Source organism: Macrosteles quadrilineatus, unplaced genomic scaffold, assembly GCF_028750875.1.
Source record: "Macrosteles quadrilineatus isolate MER2022 unplaced genomic scaffold, UCM_ALF_1.0 Scaffold_1__1_contigs__length_201487025, whole genome shotgun sequence".
NCBI classification, from domain to species: Eukaryota; Metazoa; Arthropoda; class Insecta; order Hemiptera; family Cicadellidae; genus Macrosteles; species Macrosteles quadrilineatus.
Window position 1 is genome coordinate 186,294,603 of NW_026542594.1, and position 18,288 is coordinate 186,312,890.

At 36.3% G+C, this 18,288-nt stretch overlaps 1 protein-coding gene across 3 annotated transcripts in view; it reads left to right on the plus strand.

Moving 5' to 3' along the window:
- The window catches only part of LOC128983336 (pituitary homeobox homolog Ptx1), a 57,081-nt gene that overhangs the window by 18,769 nt on the left and 20,024 nt on the right, over nt 1–18,288 (plus strand). For all 3 annotated transcript variants that reach the window (XM_054402589.1, XM_054402590.1, XM_054402591.1), the window contains exons 2-3: nt 1,288–1,392; nt 6,418–6,656. In XM_054402589.1, coding sequence (XP_054258564.1) covers nt 1,288–1,392; nt 6,418–6,656 — 344 coding nt within the window. The remainder of the gene's footprint in view (nt 1–1,287; nt 1,393–6,417; nt 6,657–18,288) is intronic.

The window sequence follows — 18,288 nt, forward strand, 5'->3', positions numbered from 1 at the left end:
ATATGGCCAGACCTCCCCTAGGTCTAAGACTTAAGACACTGTCTTGAATTGAAAGATGTCGAATTGGGAATACTTTGATGTGTGCTTTGATCGTGTGAAAATGGTATCGGACTTTGGGGATTAACATGATGAGTTGAGCTACTATTTGGGCGTGTGCTCCCGCTATCTCCGCGTTCCGCCACCTCCGAACCCAAATCTGTCCCGCCACCTCCGAATTCTTGAGTGACTCTTATAATACCGTCACTGCCTGCGTTGGTAGCTGTCATTGCATCCACGGCTGAGAAGCCCTGTGGATGGGAGATTCAATGACAATTTAACCCATGGGTTAGGTTAGGTTGGGTTAGGTTAGGTTAGATTAGGTTAGGTTAGGTTAGGTTAGGTTAGGTAAGAACGGAAAGTCTTAACGCAGGTATTAACCGAGGATTATAGGGGTCACTCTGAAATTCGGAGGTGGCGGGACACGGAGGTGGCGGGACGCGGAGATAGCGGGAGGTAACCGAGCTACTATTTGGGTTTCTGAGAGATTACAAGCTCGCCTAGTAAGCAATGTCGCAGGTTCGATCATAAGAAAAGTCAGGAGCTTTTTGGTGCTTCGAAACTGGACCCAACCTTGAGGTGTTTCAATCAATGATCCTGAATATATAAATTGATTCCAGCCTTTGAAGATATTGATTAAGCTCCTTGACTTATCTCACTTCTACAGCCTACTCCTAACTCATATTTGGCTTAACGCCAACATTTCCAACGTTGATATCCCGTCTTAAATTTACAAAGTGCATGTATCTTGTACATCCACAACCATGCTAAATGCCACTCCCCACGAATAACCCCCAAAATAAAAAACAGGAGTATGAACTACTGAAATCGTCGTATAATTATAAATAATCGCACTGAAATTTGTATGGTTAAGTTGTAAAGATGAAAGCTCTCTGAGTAGCAGAACCTTGAACAAATAAAAGTCATTTTGAGAACCTGCTGAAAACTACCCTACCTAATTAAAAAAAAAAAAAAAAAAACTATAAAACTAAGAAATTCTCGGAAATCCTTTACAAAATTTTAACTGTCACTACAAATACTTTACCACAAAATAATAATCGTTTGTTCCATTTCTCTTAAAACCTATAGAGAAACAACAAATTGATGGACTATAAACATATTTTTTTATGCTGAAGATTCACTCACAAAACTATTTCTTTGAAAAGACAAACAACACACTCGCTGTGCCGAGACATTTCTGTATGTGGCCCTGTAAAATTTGCATTGCAAGTTTGGATTTTTGACTTGCAGTGTGGGCGGAGACGGGGGACTTCAGGGACAACTCGCACCACATGACCATGGATCATTCCCAGCTCAGCTTCAGCAGTGCCCGAAGTCGCAACAGGGACAGAAAGGGTACGTGGAACAACCAATGCTAAAAACATAGAATTACGATCCTGGTATGAAAGGGGTCTTGATGGGCATTCCAAAAAGATTCGCGTCCTTAAGGTTTTTCCCTTTGAGTGATGTTTAACTCCCTTAGTTATAAGATCTGCGTCAACAATCGACCCTCCAAACTCAATAGTTTACGCCAGAATCTTCTACTGGAAGTTTCGTATATTGAAGGTTTATTCCCTGATGTTGAGTGATGTTTTACTCCCTTGGTAACTAGGGCCGCACCCCAATCAACCCTTTAAACTTAGTATATGCCATAATCTTCTACTGGAAGCATTGACTTTTTAAGGATTCATAGTCAATGCTGGAAGTTTCGTACACTGAACGTTTATTCCCTGATGTTGAGTGATGTTTTACTCCCTTGGTTACTAGGGCCGCACCCCAATCAACCCTTTAAACTTAGTATAGGCCATAATCTTCTACTGGAAGTTTCGTACACTGAAGGTTTACTATACCTGCAGCATTGGTTTTACTTGTGGTGATTTCTTTGTGATCGGCAAGGTAATTCGGACGAAACATCAAGGTTTTGTTCTTCACTCGATCACATAGCATGTCACGAGAGTTTTGATATGTTTCTAGTCGTTAGTGTCTCGAACTTCGGTATGAGAGTGACGATTTCGAACCCCCATACAATATAAATTTTTGGATACACGAATTTAAAGGGGCTTACACCATTTTTCTATGAAAGCGTTTGTCTTGTTTAATTGGCGTTTCAACTAGATAGACAAATCATTGCTAAAAAAAATTCAGCTAGATACTTGTATTTTCATTCAAGTCTCGCCCAGGATTTAACAGGTAAGTATTCAAAATTTCGCTAGAGCAGCTCTACACTCGGCAGCTAGTGGTCCAGAGCTCACTCGTTCTGTTATGCTAGTTTTGGGATTGTATTTGCCCCACAAACACAGAGTCGTAAATATGTCCCACCAGACAGGAAAGATTAGATACTCCGCCATAAACTGCTGCCTTATCTGACTCCTGCCGAACCGGCAAAAACTGACGATCTGCAGCTCTTCTGAACCTCCTGTCTTCTCAAATTCAAAAGAACTTAATAAGATGGTTCTTCTAAAACATTAAAGGGTAATTAAAAAACAACGTACTGTGAAATCGGTAAACCGTCGTTTAACGTTGTCAAAAAACTGACCGTAGTCTTTTAAAAATATATAACCCAAATTCAAGTTCAATTTTGAAACCCAACAAAACCTAACTAAAGTTTTGCTACTAAAAAAAGGAAGGGAGCCTGAACAATATTTGAGGCCTTACTACCCCCTCCCCCATCAAAATTACATTATAATAAACTGAGCCCTCCCCCTTGATAACTGAAGAGAAAACACAACGAGTAGACTTACAAGTTACAACCAAACATAGACGCACTAAACTAGTCACATCACGAACTTTAAAATCAAATACCCCCGCCGCAGCAAACCTGCCGTCTAAGCGAATTTCCATTTGGCCGAATTGATTTTCAATTGATCTATTTAAATAACATTAGGTTTAACGAGTACCTAGGTTTGCTGCTACAAGGAAACTAATAAAGTAGTGTGTTTTTAGTAAAATATTGATAGCTTACTATAAAATAAATAAATTTGCCAAGTTTGATCAAAATATATCCATAAACAAGCAAACTACAACATTTTACAATATTCTCCATAAGAATAACATGGGAATTTTAAATTTACAATTTTTTTAGTTTTATCCGTAACCAATAACCGTACAAAAACACTTTGATATACTGAATTGTTTGTTTTTTTAAGCTCTTTAAGAAGGTTTAGAGAAAAATTGGGAAATTTTGTGTTTTGAGGGTAAAAAGTGAGAAAAACCAATTTTTACCCCATAAAACCCCCCATAAAACCCTGTTCCCATGGTCCGATCATGCTGGATCGCGAACTCATTCAAGTTTATCCCGCCTTACACCTTCAAACCAAATTTCATCAAAATCGGATAAAAATTACTCAAGTTATCGTGTTCACGGACACATATATATATATATAAATCTATATATATATATATATACCTATATATATATATATACATATATAAAAATTTGAACGAATGGTGTTTTTGGCCTCTGGGGACATTAAAATGAAAAAGTAAATCGGTCCCGGGCCTAAGTCTTACCATGAGACCTACGGTAATAGCTACTTCCCTATAGGGAAATTCGCTAAAAGGTAAAATCACCAATTTCCTAGATAATACATGCACCATGAAGGTGTTGTCAGAAATGAGTCTTATTCAGCCTCATAGAGTATTATTTGGCCATGTATAATTGCACATCTTTAAGGATTTTCTACACCGAAACTTTCTATACTGACAAGACAATTGAATAGTTTCCCTTCATCATAATTACTTTCAATAACCAAATCATCATTCTCCTGGTTCACCAAATCCCTGCATAGTTTTACCAGCAAGAAAACTTGAATCCGTAGATCATGGAACATGAAGGCTGCATGTTTCTCGGCTCCACCTGGCAGTACCGTTAGTCGACAATGACCCTGTGTTATCAGCTGATAAGGGTGTCTAAGCCGCCGCCTCATCCCTCAACGTCAGCGGTTCCTTTGACATCTGTAATTACTGTTTGATAACTGATAGAGAGCCGTGTTTGACGAGACGGTAGCGACCAGCCCTATAACGGTATCCTCACTCCACACACTATTTCCAACAGAGATAATCCTGACGAATTTAAATCCGTCAACAATCCGACAGAGAAGATGACGTATGTTGGTATTTCTGTACAGTGTTTGGTGAAGACTGTAGAGGCGGGATGTGAAAGTGATTAAGTTGAAGAACATTTCTTGTTTCATACAAGTTGTCTGCCCTGTATCTCCTAGCTCGAACTTTTTAAATACACAATTTTGGAATGATAATTGTGTGTAGATTATTTTTTAATATATTTGGAATGGAGTGAGAAGACCTGTGTAGCATTGTTACTAAAACTAGTAGTTTTTTTAACCAGAACGGTCTAATGACACCCCAGTTACCAGTAGTTCTTGGTCTATTCTTGGTGTAGTTTTGATTTTTCTCGTCCACTAAGGCAAGTAGTTTCTTTGGCCAGAACCATTAATTAAAAACCCAACAATGTAGGAAAGCTAGGACCAGATTCAAACCATGAATAGGTTAATGACAGGATCGAACTGGCAAACTTGTGATAACCAGTCGAGTTAATTACAAAAGAATAAATTAAATTACTGGAATACTTTCAGGTGGTCCTGGTTTTGGTTACGCAACCAACAGTTCTAACCTATAGGTTAATTTTTAGTAGAATATCTGATTAATTAATAATAATATTTTATTCTTATATCTTCTTCGGTTGGTGAAGATACCTAATAAATCAAATACTTTTATCCATTAAAATGTTTTTACAAAAAATTTTATGAACATTCAAAACCTGTTATAACGTTGAAATTGACTTTCGATTTTGACTGTTATTATATCGGTTTGTTTGTCATAATAATAAATATTTTAAGAATACAGTACATCGATGTTTCAAGTTTATTCTGTTAAAATAGATAATTTGTAGTAAAAAACGAGTATGTGAATTGTATAATCAAATTCTAAGTAAACAATGACAATCTCTCCTTAAATAATCCGATCATTTGACCATTCAATTAATGTACAAAAATTTACATTTTAGAAAATTGCCACAATTATCCAAACCACAAAAAAGTAGAAAACATTTCAAAATATAGTACACACCGGGAACAATCATTTTTCTCTTCTAATGCGGGTTAAAGCTTATAACGACCCAAAAACTAGATAAATCCAAAATAGAATACATAATGAATTTTTAGTTTATAAATACTATTTTATTCTATTTTTATTTTCAAAGACAGTGTTTACAACTTTATCTTGAGACGTTTTCCCCAAAATGTTCGGTTAAGTCTTAAATTTAAAAGGCTTTGCGCCGGAAAGGCGACTTTGCCGCTGGCAATTTCATTACATTAAGGCGCTGAACCACATTCAAAGCAGCTCCCCTAATTTGTTTAATTTACATATTCTTTTGGTGAAATTGCTTCTTCATCTAATTTCGTTGCCGGTCGGGGCTTAGGAGGATCAGCCCAAGATCCCTGTGCAATAATTGTTGCTTTCTTATCAATCAACCCTGACAAGAAGTGTATCGCAGAGTGGGTTTCGAGGTGTGCCTTTGTTTATTTTTCTTCTCTTAAATACGATACGTGGTAATCACAGTCTGAATTGGTCGGTTCTTATTTTCCCAATCAGAAAGAGGCGTTTATTTACTGTCGGGGAAATAAATATGTGCACTCGAGTTTGAGCTTAAATATCTCTGAGATGGGTTATCTGAATTTGTTGAAACAAAAATTATACGTCTTAATCACAGTCTAAATTGGGTTGGTTCCTAGTTTTTTTTTTCAATCGGAACAAAGTATTCACTTAGTGTAGTATTTATTCAATCAATTTAATTAATTCAAGAGTAACTTAGTTGGAAGCGGAGTCAGTAGTTAAGTATAGCTATTTTGCACCTATAGAAATACTGCTATGCGGTTGCCACCCCATTATCAAGCTAAACTCGTTGCCAGAAGCCAACTTTAGTATTTAAACCCATAGACAAATTTAGCTACCTGCAGAGTATGCTGTAAAATATTTCTATCAAATACACCAACCTTTAACTTTGCATCGAGCCAAACTAAAATGATAAATTATTGTGAACTATACAATCGTATAAATCAAAATTCAGTATCACAGAAAAAACTAACAGGGACATAGACTTCTACTACTGCCACACTTCTTAAGATGATCCTTCAAGTGTTTTTTTTTTCATTTGGTCGTAAAACCCAACTTATATTGGTTAGAATATAGGTGAAACCTTCAGTATTTAATTTCAACACAAGCAGAACATAATGTATTTATTCCACTGGTAGCAAAGAAAGGCCAATGTTACTAGTGTATGTTATGCAAATAGAACATGGTGAAGAACTTGAATGAAATCCTACATTAGACTCATAGTTCTCAAATTAATTTCTTGTTCTCCAGGACGAGTGCTATCAGTAGAGCCTCTGGGAGGGATCAAGACGGAAGGGGTGGACGCCGACGACGGATCAAAAGACCAGAAAAACAACAAGAACAACAAGAGACAGCGACGGCAGAGGACGCACTTCACGTCACAGCAACTACAGGAGCTGGAGGCGACCTTCGCTAGGAACAGATATCCCGACATGAGCACCAGGGAGGAGATAGCGATGTGGACCAACTTGACGGAAGCACGAGTCAGGGTGAGTCTTTGACATTCAGTTACTTTAGAGAAGCTTCAGAAACCTTTAGCACACTAGATGGTAGGTCAAACTGTCGAATCTTCGTCTTGAACCGATAAAACATGATTTTTCAAGTTGAACTTTAACTGGAGATGGACTCCTGAGTATAAGTCGGTCTGTGGTTTTCCAAACTGCAAACTAGTAAGAGTACCACTGAACACTGATGTGTTGTCAATGATGTCATTGTCTTAACAAGTTCTACAAAGGTTAAAAAACATCTAGTAGGGTCCTTGGATTCGAAAGCCTTTATCTGGGTTTTGGTCCATTTGGAATTTGCAATGTAAAAAATATTATGATGAAGATGTTTGATCATCTCAAGCTGTGATATAATACATCGATGGTAAAGAATGGGCATGGAGGGTAGCTTCCTCTGCATTGGTTTTACCAGAAAACTTATGCAATGGTCCGTGTTGTTGTGACTAGGTTGTTTCGAACCCGCCTTAAACAGTAGATACCCTTTTCAAGAATATAAAAAATAGATATTTAGATCAATAGAACCTCCGCGAAAAGCTATGTGACGATTCATGTGTTTTATGTACTATTTTACTAAGAATTAAGTGGATGCACTGTTTTATGTCATAACTCAAACTCAACTCACTTTATTTACCTTTTTACAAACATAGAATAACAAATAAACATATGATTATAATTAATAGAAATTAACAGGTGTTATGAAATAAACTGTTCTCACAACATCCTCCCTTTTAAGTTTGAAAGTTCTTCAACCAGCTTGGTTTGTGTATATTTCTCTTTGGACGGTTGTATGGTTCTGTTTGATGTGCATTCTCAGACAAATGTTGTTCACTGTTTTCCTCTCTTAAATAAGGGGCAAGTTTGAGGTGGAATCGATTTCTTCTCACGTTCCTCTTATCAGTTTCAACAATATATGAACGAGGGCTGTCCAGGATTTTCACAATTTTGCCATGTCTTCTAAGGTCCACAATCCAAACTGGGTCTCCTATATGAAGAGGATTGAGAGTTTGCACTTTGTGCCTTCTATCATAGTTGTGTTTATACTTCTCACGATATGTTTCTTCTCTCCCCTTAAGATCCTTTAGATCTGGTTTTCCACAAAGCAAATGTCCTGTCTGAGGCAATGTGCTCCGTAATCGCCTGTTCATGAGAAGCTGAGAGGGACTGTACCCATTCCAGAGGGGTGTCGTTCGATAGGCTAGAAGTGCTAAATAAGGGTCTTCCACATTTTTCTTTAGAATCATTTTGGCGATTTTCACTGCGGCTTCGGCCTCTCCATTGCTTTGGGAAAATTTTGGGCTACTTGTTATATGCTTGAAGCCATAAACTTTGGAAAATGTCTTGAAATCTGAATGTTCAAGGACTTGAAATTGAGACCCACAGTCAGACCTAATTTCTTCTGGAATGCCATGTCGACAGAAAAAGGCTTTGCATCTCATTATTACTTCTCGTGATGTTAATGATTCTAATTCAGCTATTTCAAAATATCTGGAGTAATAATCTGTCACAGTCAAAAACCAAACGCCTTCAAGTTTGAATAAATCCATTGCAAGTGTTTTCCATGGTCTGTCAGGGAATGGTGTGGGAAGCAATGGTTCATGACTGTTCCTTGAATGTTTAATACAAGTAGGGCATGATTTCACCATACTTTCAATGGCTGAAGAAATTCCTGGCCACCAGACTGACTCTTTTGCACGTAAACGACACTTGGTAATTCCAAAATGACCTTCATGTACTCTTTGAAGTGCCCAAGACTGAAGAGCTGGTGGAATTACAAGTCTTGAACCTCGTAGTATCATCTCATTATCAACACTTAGCTCATCCTTAACTGAATTATACGGTTTTAGGTCATCTCGTAATGATGTCTTAGAAGGCCAACCTTGGATGATTATTTTTTTTAGTTCACGTAAAGTCGGATCTTTATTTTGTTCCTCCAATACTTTAGCAACTATGCAGTCGTTTATATCAATGGACGACAAAACCATTTGAACAAACGCTTGAGTTTCTTCTTCTAACTCACGGTCATCAGTACCTGAAAATGGGAGAGGTGCTCTTGAAAGAGCATCAGGAACTAGAAGCTGCTTTCCAGGAATATAGGTAATTGAAAAATCATATCTCATGAGACGCAATCGAATTCTTTGAATTCTTGGAGACAATTCATCAAGATGTTTGGATTTCAAAATTTGAAGTAGTGGTTTGTGATCTGTTTGTATTGTTATTCTCTTGCCAATAATAAATTCTTGAAACTTTTCACATGCCCAAGCAACAGCTGTAGCCTCCCTCTCGATGTTTGCATAGTTTTTTTCAGAAGGAAGAAGGCTTCGGGATGCAAATGATACTGGTCGTATGGAACCATCATCTTGAACTTGAGAAAGAGTTGATCCTAGCCCTTGAAGCGAGGCATCACAGGAGATAATTGTTTCCCGATTTACATCGTAAATGGCTAGGCAAGGAGAGTTGGTCAAAATGAGTTTTATTTCATCAAATGCCTTTGCCTGCTCTGGACCCCATATCCATGGAACGTTAGCTTGAAGTAATGAATTCATTGGGGCCAAAATCTTTGCTTTTTCAGGAATAAACTTACCAAGAAAGTTTACCATCCCATTAAACCTTTGAAGTTCTTTTACGTTTTTTGGGCAGTCCATTTTGAGAATGGCGGAAACCTTTTCCTTATCAACAGAAATTCCATCGGACGAGAGGAAATGCCCGAGGAATTTAATACTTGACTTCCCAAACTCAGTTTTGTCTTTGTTAAGTGTCATTCCTACATTTTTAAGTTTTTCAAGTACTTGCCGAACAACTGTATCATGTTCTTCTTTCGTTTTGCCCCAAATCAGAATATCGTCCATATGGACGGCGACATTTGACTGGTTGTCTAAGATTTTGTTCATGCATTTCTGAAAATGTTCAGGTGCTGATGTGATTCCAAATGGAAGTTTGAGAAATTTAAAACGTCCAAAAGGGGTAAGGAAAGTAGTTAGATCCTGGGATTTTGCATTTAAGGGGACTTGCCAAAAACCACTGTTTGCATCAAGTTTTGAAAACCATTTTGCTCCTGAGATTGAGCTGAGAGACGTTTCAATTTTGGGAATCGGATGATAAGACCGCTGGATAGATTCATTCAACTTTGTTAAGTCAACACATATGCGGACATCTCCATTAGATTTAGGCACTACTACCATTGCTGAGCACCATTCAGTAGCATGCTCAACTGGTGTGATTACATTATTTTGTACCATACTTTCTAGTTCTTTTTTTACTCGACACATTAGGGGTAAAGGTACTGTCCTAGGAGTGGTTATTGCATATGGCTTTGCGCCATCCTTAAGTGCTATTGTGTAGGGATCAGGAATGACGCCCAGACCACTAAACATTTCATGGTATTCGGTAAAAAAGTCACTGTCTACCTCTGCAACTGAATTAACAAAAGTTAAAATTTTCAAGTCCTGTATTGCTGGACGACCAAGCAAGGGTGTTATGAGTCCCTTCACGACATATACCATGTGATTTATTTTAACATCTCTGTATTGGATATTAGCTCTAACACAACCTACAGTTTCTAATTTTGTTCTACCAGCCCCATATAACTCAACTAGAGTAGGCTGGATCCTACTTGGATCAACTATGCCAGGGGGAATTACTGTTACATCTGCCCCTGAATCAATTTTAAATGATTGTGGTTTTCCCTCAAATACTAATTCTAGTTTCCAGGGCTTACATTTCGACCCATCCCCAAGTGTACCTATGAATACTTTATTATTTGAAGGTCCAAGTTCACTTACTTCATTTTCGTCAGTTACTTCCTGTGCTTCTTTAGATCTGCAGACCTTCGAAAAGTGACCAATCTTTTTGCATAAGTTACATGTTGCGCTTTTTGCTGGACATGTGCTTCTTGGATGGGACGGTTTATAACCACACCAGATGCATTGTACTGGGTATTCTCGTTTCTTTTGACGAAACCTATCTCCTTGATTTTGGTTTGAACTCGATGACGTAGTTGCTTCAATTTGAACTCTTTTCTCATCACATAAATCTGTCTTCTCTTTCTTTACGTTATCTGCATGTCGTATTACTGTAATGGCCTTGTCTAAATTCATCTCGGGATCTAGCAACAAGCGATCGCTAAGTTTCTCATCATTTAAACCCAGTATTAGTACCATCAACACCATTTCATCATTAAGTGAACCCCAGTCACAGGTCCTAGCCAAGGAATGGAGACTAACTATAAACTCTTCAACTGTTTCGTTAATTTTTTGTTGTCTCTTCAAAAACTTTGCTCTTTCGAAAATTAAGTTCCTACGTGGAATAAAATGTTTGTCAAATAAATCTAAGGCTTCTTCAAATGTTAGCGTTGATTCGGTTGCTAAATTGAAAGATGCAAAAATATCATCAGCTTTCTCACCTAATGTGTATATCAGAGTGTTGATTTGTTTGTTCTCAGACTCTTCAGATAACCCAGATGCTGAACGATATCTTTGAAATCGTGTTTTCCATCTTGGCCAATCTGCTGGTACAAAGGAGAAACTAGCTGGAGGTTGAATAACTGAATGAGTGTTTGATACAATGATTGACTTCTTAGTTGAGTTGTTGTATACATTTTCTATGCTTCTTTCATTTTGTTCTTGTTCATTTTCATTATCTTCATAGTCAGATTGTTTCCTTCTTGGATTTCTCTTCTGAGGCATAGCTCTAGACCGCTGCCACCATGTACTATTTTACTAAGAATTAAGTGGATGCACTGTTTTATGTCATAACTCAAACTCAACTCACTTTATTTACCTTTTTACAAACATAGAATAACAAATAAACATATGATTATAATTAATAGAAATTAACAGGTGTTATGAAATAAACTGTTCTCACAACATGTTTTATAATTACATTCTCCACAATACTACACTAAATATGTAGGACTTTTGGCAAACTGACAATTTAAAATAGCATTAAAATAAGTTATTATACGCATAATGCTATCGCGGCAAAACATCCTGCGCGATCGTAGTCATATCGATTGGAAGAAGAGAAAACTAGAAATTAAATCAATACAACACATTATTGATATTCGATAAACCAATATTGACACCCAAGCTTGAATCAAATACGAAACAGAAAAGTTTTTAAGACGAGGCCGCGTTAGTGGTTTAATTGTTTCAACTGTAGAGTGATAATAGCCTTGGTTACCGTTATCAAATGATAAGCGGCGTGTTGACTCTGATAAGACACTGCACCACGTCCGCCACAAGATGGGCCTTATCTACAGGTGAACTGAGATAGTGATAGCTTGTAGCCAGTCTACTGTCTCTGTCCATGTATAACTAGAGGGTAGCTAAGTCTGTGATAAGACACTGCACCACGTCCGCCACAAGATGGGCCTTATCTACAGGTGAACTGCGATAGTGATAGCTTGTAGCCAGTCTACTGTCTCTGTCCATGTAACACTATAGGGTAGCTAAGTCTGTGATAAGACACTGCACCACGTCCACCACAAGATGGGCCTTATCTACAGGTGAACTGCGATAGTGATAGCTTGTAGCCAGTCTACTGTCTCTGTCCATGTAACACTATAGGGTAGCTAAGTCTGTGATAAGACACTGCACCACGTCCGCCACAAGATGGGCCTTATCTACAGGTGAACTGCGATAGTGTTAGCTTGTATCCAGTCTACTGTCTCTGTCCATGTACAGGGTAGCTAAGTCTGTGATAAGACACTGCACCACGTCCGCCACAAGATGGGCCTTATCTACAGGTGAACTGCGATAGTGATAGCTTGTAGCCAGTCTACTGTCTCTGTCCATGTACCACTATAGGGTAGCTAAGTCTGTGATAAGACACTGCACCACGTACGCCACAAGATGGGCCTTATCTACAGATGAACTGCGATAGTGATAGCTTGTAGCCAGTCCACTGTCTCTGTCCATGTACCACTATAGGGTAGCTGTGTCTGAGATAAGACACTGCACCACGTCCGCCTCAAGATGGGCCTTATCTACAGGTGAACTGCGATAGTGTTAGCTTGTAGTCAGTCTACTGTCTCTGTCCATGTACAACTATTATTTCTATTTTTGTGAATCTTAAATTTGCATTAGCGTTTTTTTACATTGGTTTATGATTTGGGCATAACATAAATCCCAACTGACCGAATCGCCATTGGATGGGTAGATCTTCTACATGAAAAGGTTAACTGAAAACTTTGCACCATAATACATTCCAATGATGTGCAACATAGCAATAATATACAACACACCCAAACTCTAGTAATTCAAAATAGTGTATGGCAAAACAATTGGTACACACATGATGGCGTGTTTTAGTTTTAAGAAAGTGCAAGAGAGGAAAAACAATTCTCAATTGGATGGAAACTACTCGTAAAATGAAATAAACAACGCAATCCTGTTATTCAGAAACTACTTACATCTCGAACCACGAACAAACAAACCTCACGAACAAAAGAAATTCCGATTGGAATCGTCGAGTAAACAAAGCTCAAAGTTAAATCAAATTTCTACCCAATAGAATCTCCTTTTGAGAGTGTTTTGTCAAGGGTGTAGGTTTGTTCAGTGGAGTAGTGTGTAGTGTGCAGCGCTGGGGGTGGGCGGGGGATGATGTTTAGAGAAGCAGCCATTGAGCGGCGGTCCGACGTACATCTTGAGCCTGGATTAGGGATGCAGCTGTGGGGATAAATCCCTTCCTCCCTCGCCCTCCTCCCTTACACTCCAGACATTATTATCCTTGGTCCCTCCCGGTGTCGTACACAGGTCGTGACGTCACCGTAGCGTCTACCGCTCCTGATGATTTTATAGTTAATGAATTGGGTTGTACAAGTGTAATTAATATAACAATTAGTTAAACATAATTTTGAAGTGAATTGCTTCTTAACATTTTTGTATACCGTAAGGAGAAAATAACATATAAGGCTTATAAGTTTATTTTTTTCCAACTAGTGACACAGAAGATTCTTTAAGTAACTTTCTTTTCCTAAGAAGAAAATTATATTTCGGTTGACCTATCAGCCAAAAAATGTATTTTATGTACGGTGTATTGATTTTAATTACTCCATTAAGGGTAATATTATTTGGTTTATATTTATGACAGAGTTTTTCATGAAGCTGAAACAGTTCATTATTTACGTAATGAGAAAAGGGTTATACCTATGATTATGTATAGAGTAAATGTTTGGAATAATATAGTATTTGTAACTATTTTTAATTAAAAATCATGGAATTTGACATAGCCTAAATATAATTTATTTATTTCCGGACTTATTCGTCTATTAAGTAGTTACAAAATCGGTAGCTTTTTAGCATTAATTAATTTTTCTCTTGTGCTAAATAAACACACATAACAAAAATTTAAATAACGTTATTCTATCCTTGCAAAACAAAATTTGAACTCCTGGATTCAAGTTTAGCATCAGCAGGAATATATTTTATTAAATCGTAAGAAAATTTAAAATTTTCTCCAAAAATTTAAGATTTTTTATAAATTTAAAAAATGTGACGTCACCATCACATATTCAATTGTTGCTCTTTTACTGGTAATTTTACAGTTTTGACTATTAGAAGTAATCGTTGAAATTTAATTTACTGGACCAATTTGTAGGTGTGTTTGTTCTTATAATGGATAAGTCACTTGTAATGTCTCTAAAGAGTCCTCCACGAATGTATCTATTTGCCTAATTAAGATAGCTATATATCTAGCGTCGTTAAACAATAACCTTTTACTCATGGGTTGATCTTATAAATGTGATAGAATTTTCGCTGTCGTGATTTTTTTATAAAACTGTGTGGTTCAAATTCGATCACATTCCACAAATTTTACTCGTGCAAAACCAACCAAAGATCAATAACACAACTATATTTAGCACGTATTACAAGTTACCTAATGGATATTAAAATGAATACATCGTAAGTAAAATATATTTAAAGAATACTTTAAACCATACTTTAATTTAGAGTTATCATTCAGTTTGTACTTTAAAAATGATTCAGGCTGTTAAAATATTGAGTTTAAATATATTATGTTTTAATGTTAAATCTAAACATACTGTAGTTGTAAACGGGAGTTTCAATTGCCCATTAAATAAATAAATAAAAATAAGCCAACAATATATAGTTATTGATAATAATAGTTAAGACCGAAACGAAACCAACGGAATATTATCCGATTACAAAACTGATCAATTAAACCTCCTCTTTAGCCACTTTAAATCTCTAATAGAAGCTTTGACTTTCGACTACTGACACAACGACTGGTATGGGGTGTTTTATTATGAAGCTGGTTAGCAGACGACACATTCTATTGACAGACAGGCGTGTTGTGAGTGATATAACAACAGCTGTTCTGGCGAGTCGACTACGTCTGACACCAACTAATAAATTGGCATTTTTACACGCTGCCGACGATGCTTCCCTTCCTCCTCCCGACAAATCTTTATTCCACACCCTACATTCTAGGCTGGAAATATCCTATCCCTTAAATATGGTTAAGATAACTCTCCTTGTGAAGCTAATAAAACTCTGTTTATTGTTATTGCCTTCAATGTGTCAAAGCAGCAAGCTTATAATGTTTTTATATCACAACAAATTTAAAAATTCTTGTATGAAAATATTGTATTTGATTAGTTAGTTAAAATAGTAAGGTGAGTATTTTTTTATCATTTCGACCCGACTGAATTTATTCTATACCTGGTTTAAAAAATCGTTAACATAGTTTCATGTTATATTAAACATGCACGTACTTTTCAACATGTCCACTACTGAAGTATATTTTATAAGATACTACTGTTTTATAAGATAATTTTATAGACAACGCAATTAATTGCATTCCTTTAAATACGGTAAAAGAAAACTCTCGAGCAACTGAACAAGCGTCGATTATGAAATTGTTTCGTCTAATATTGGCGTCAACTAGTATGGGGAGAAGTTAGGTGGTTTTATTTTTATTTTAACAAAACAAATCATTTTAATTTTTTTTAAGCTGATGTTTAACAAATAATGAAAGTTTAACTTGCAATAGCCAAAGTCAATGTTAGTACAGTAGAACCTCGATAGTAGACACTTTGTGGACTTTGGTGTCAAACTATCGAAATGTCGAACTATACGGAGTAAATGGAGTTTAATATACAGGAAAGTTAAAACAGAAGTCACACAAATAGAAATCACACAACTTTATTAAATACTAAAAAGCTTATTAATTTCACTGTTGATTATTTAAGTCTCAAGTCAACAATAAATGACAAATTAATGTTCAATTTAGCTTACATCACAATACAGTAGTAACCATTAAAAATCACTTGACAAAATAGTTCAGCCCGTGTCGAACTACAAGGAGTGTTGAACTATCGAATGTTTACTGTACAATATACTCAGACTACTGTAATAATAATAAGCAGTACTTGTAACAATAATAAGTTCACTTTGTTCGATACGATACGATTTAGCCGAATATTCCTTCACAGTCACGACTATTAGAACACACAGCTAAATGCAGATGATATTTACGAAAACACGAATTAAAACACAACGCAAACAATTTTGATCCAACATATACATACACACCAAAGAACTGTAGGAACATCTGTTTGAATTGACAGTGAATACCATCTGTTGGTTAGTGAATATATTTGAAATGGAACGATTGATGATTTATGATGTGTTTTCCCCTACTTGATTGACAAAGAATGTATTTTCAACTAGGGCAACAGTTAAAAAGGTTTCACCAAACTGTGTTTTTTTCAGCACCAATTGAAAAAAATATATGAAATACCAATTAGCGTTAAACTTAGGAGCGAATTCACACTCTCCGTTCAAAAATGATTAGGTATACAATTAAAAATTAAATTATTTTTTTATTTATCCAAGTGCATACATATTTTTATACCACAGATATGGGGAGATGCTACGTTCCCATAGCCCGTTCAATTTTGTAGACTTCTTTATGGAAGGCGAGGTCGTCTTGGGGCGGTGCCAACACTGTCCAAATCAATTTGGAGAATTAACTTGATAAACTGTTATTATTCCACTAATTTCTTTTAAGACTCTTGACGAATTAATTTTCTCTTAATTGTTTGACAAAAAAGGGAACGTTTTACTTTTGTCTTTGTTATTAGCCGAGCAGGATGAAAACCATTTTTGTGATTCATTTATAAATATGTAAACAATATATGTAAAATTTACGGTTCTTTAAAATTAAGAATGGTTAGTGTTCACTCTTAGATTAATGGTGCAGTTTGACGAAAACAATGATTAATCTCACGGGAAAAACGCATTTTAACAATTTTTTGAGCTGCTGAAATATTTAATTTGATTATATGTGTAAATGTTTTAAAATATAGTTAGTTGTAAAATAGAGTTTTAACAAACCATAAAATAAGAAAATTATATACAAGCCTACAACATATCAACGTATGTTTTAGTAATTTTAGATCTTTTTCACGATTTACAACAATTTCGGTTTGTGTTCTAATCTGTGAACATTAACCACCTAGTTTGTTGGTTAGTAAGTTAATAAGTACGAAGGTTTACTCTGCGGAAAAAAAATTACGACAACCAATAATACGAAGAAATATGTATTCATCCTCTTTAACCTAATCTGTAATAATAGTACAATAAATTACTAATCAAAGTCCTAAACAATTGAGAAAGTTAAACTAAGATCATTATAATTATTAAGACTAAATACTACCATTGAGTCAATGATACTACTCAAAAGTACACGTGGTGACTTATCAGCTGTTCATGGTGTAATCTAAGATGGCGGCGATCACATGACGTCAGTTAATCAGCTGTTTATATGTATCGTTATCACTATCAGCTGTTAGCACTATCAAGTTGGCTGTGATTGGTCGAGTGAGCCGATCCGCCATTGGACCGCACCATGTGCAACTTATCATTGAGTAAATATCAGGATCAGAAATTTCGGAACTGCCATGGAGGTTCTATGATAAAACACGTCTACAATATCAAAATCGGTTCTAACAAAACGTCAGCATTTTTTGTACAGTTTTTCTAAAATGGCGATACAGGTTTGGTAACAGTATTGTGAACACTATTTATTTGTCTCTTCTAAAAATAGTGTATACCGAATGAGTATTTAAACACTTACAACCGTTTATAGGAATTAATAGAAGAAAACAAATTAAAATCAGTGGAAAAACATATTTCAAACAATCAGTGTTTTAGACGACCGCCCACATAGCCCTTTCGTTAAGTCCGCATATTATTTCCAATCGAGTAAATTACGAATGCAATAAACTTCGCGATAACTCCACGGCCACAAATCTGGCGGTGAAATTAAAAACTAAAACCTATAATTATAAAAATGCGCAAAAGTTAATCCGCCGGGTATTATAAGCAATTTAGGCGGATTTGAAACAGCGGCGGCCGTATTTATTACAATAAACGAAACAATTTTTATCGGAGTAAAGATGGCAATATCGATAAATCAAAAAATATTGGAGAATAATCCGGCGGGGTTAATAAACAAGCGGTCAAATCCGCTGATGACGTAAAAATCTACCTGTGAAAGAGAGACAAAAAAACCGGGTAGTTGTCACATTATAAAACTGCACGATTCTCGCCGGCACAATTACGTTCGCCGTTCATCCGGTATTAAATCATTT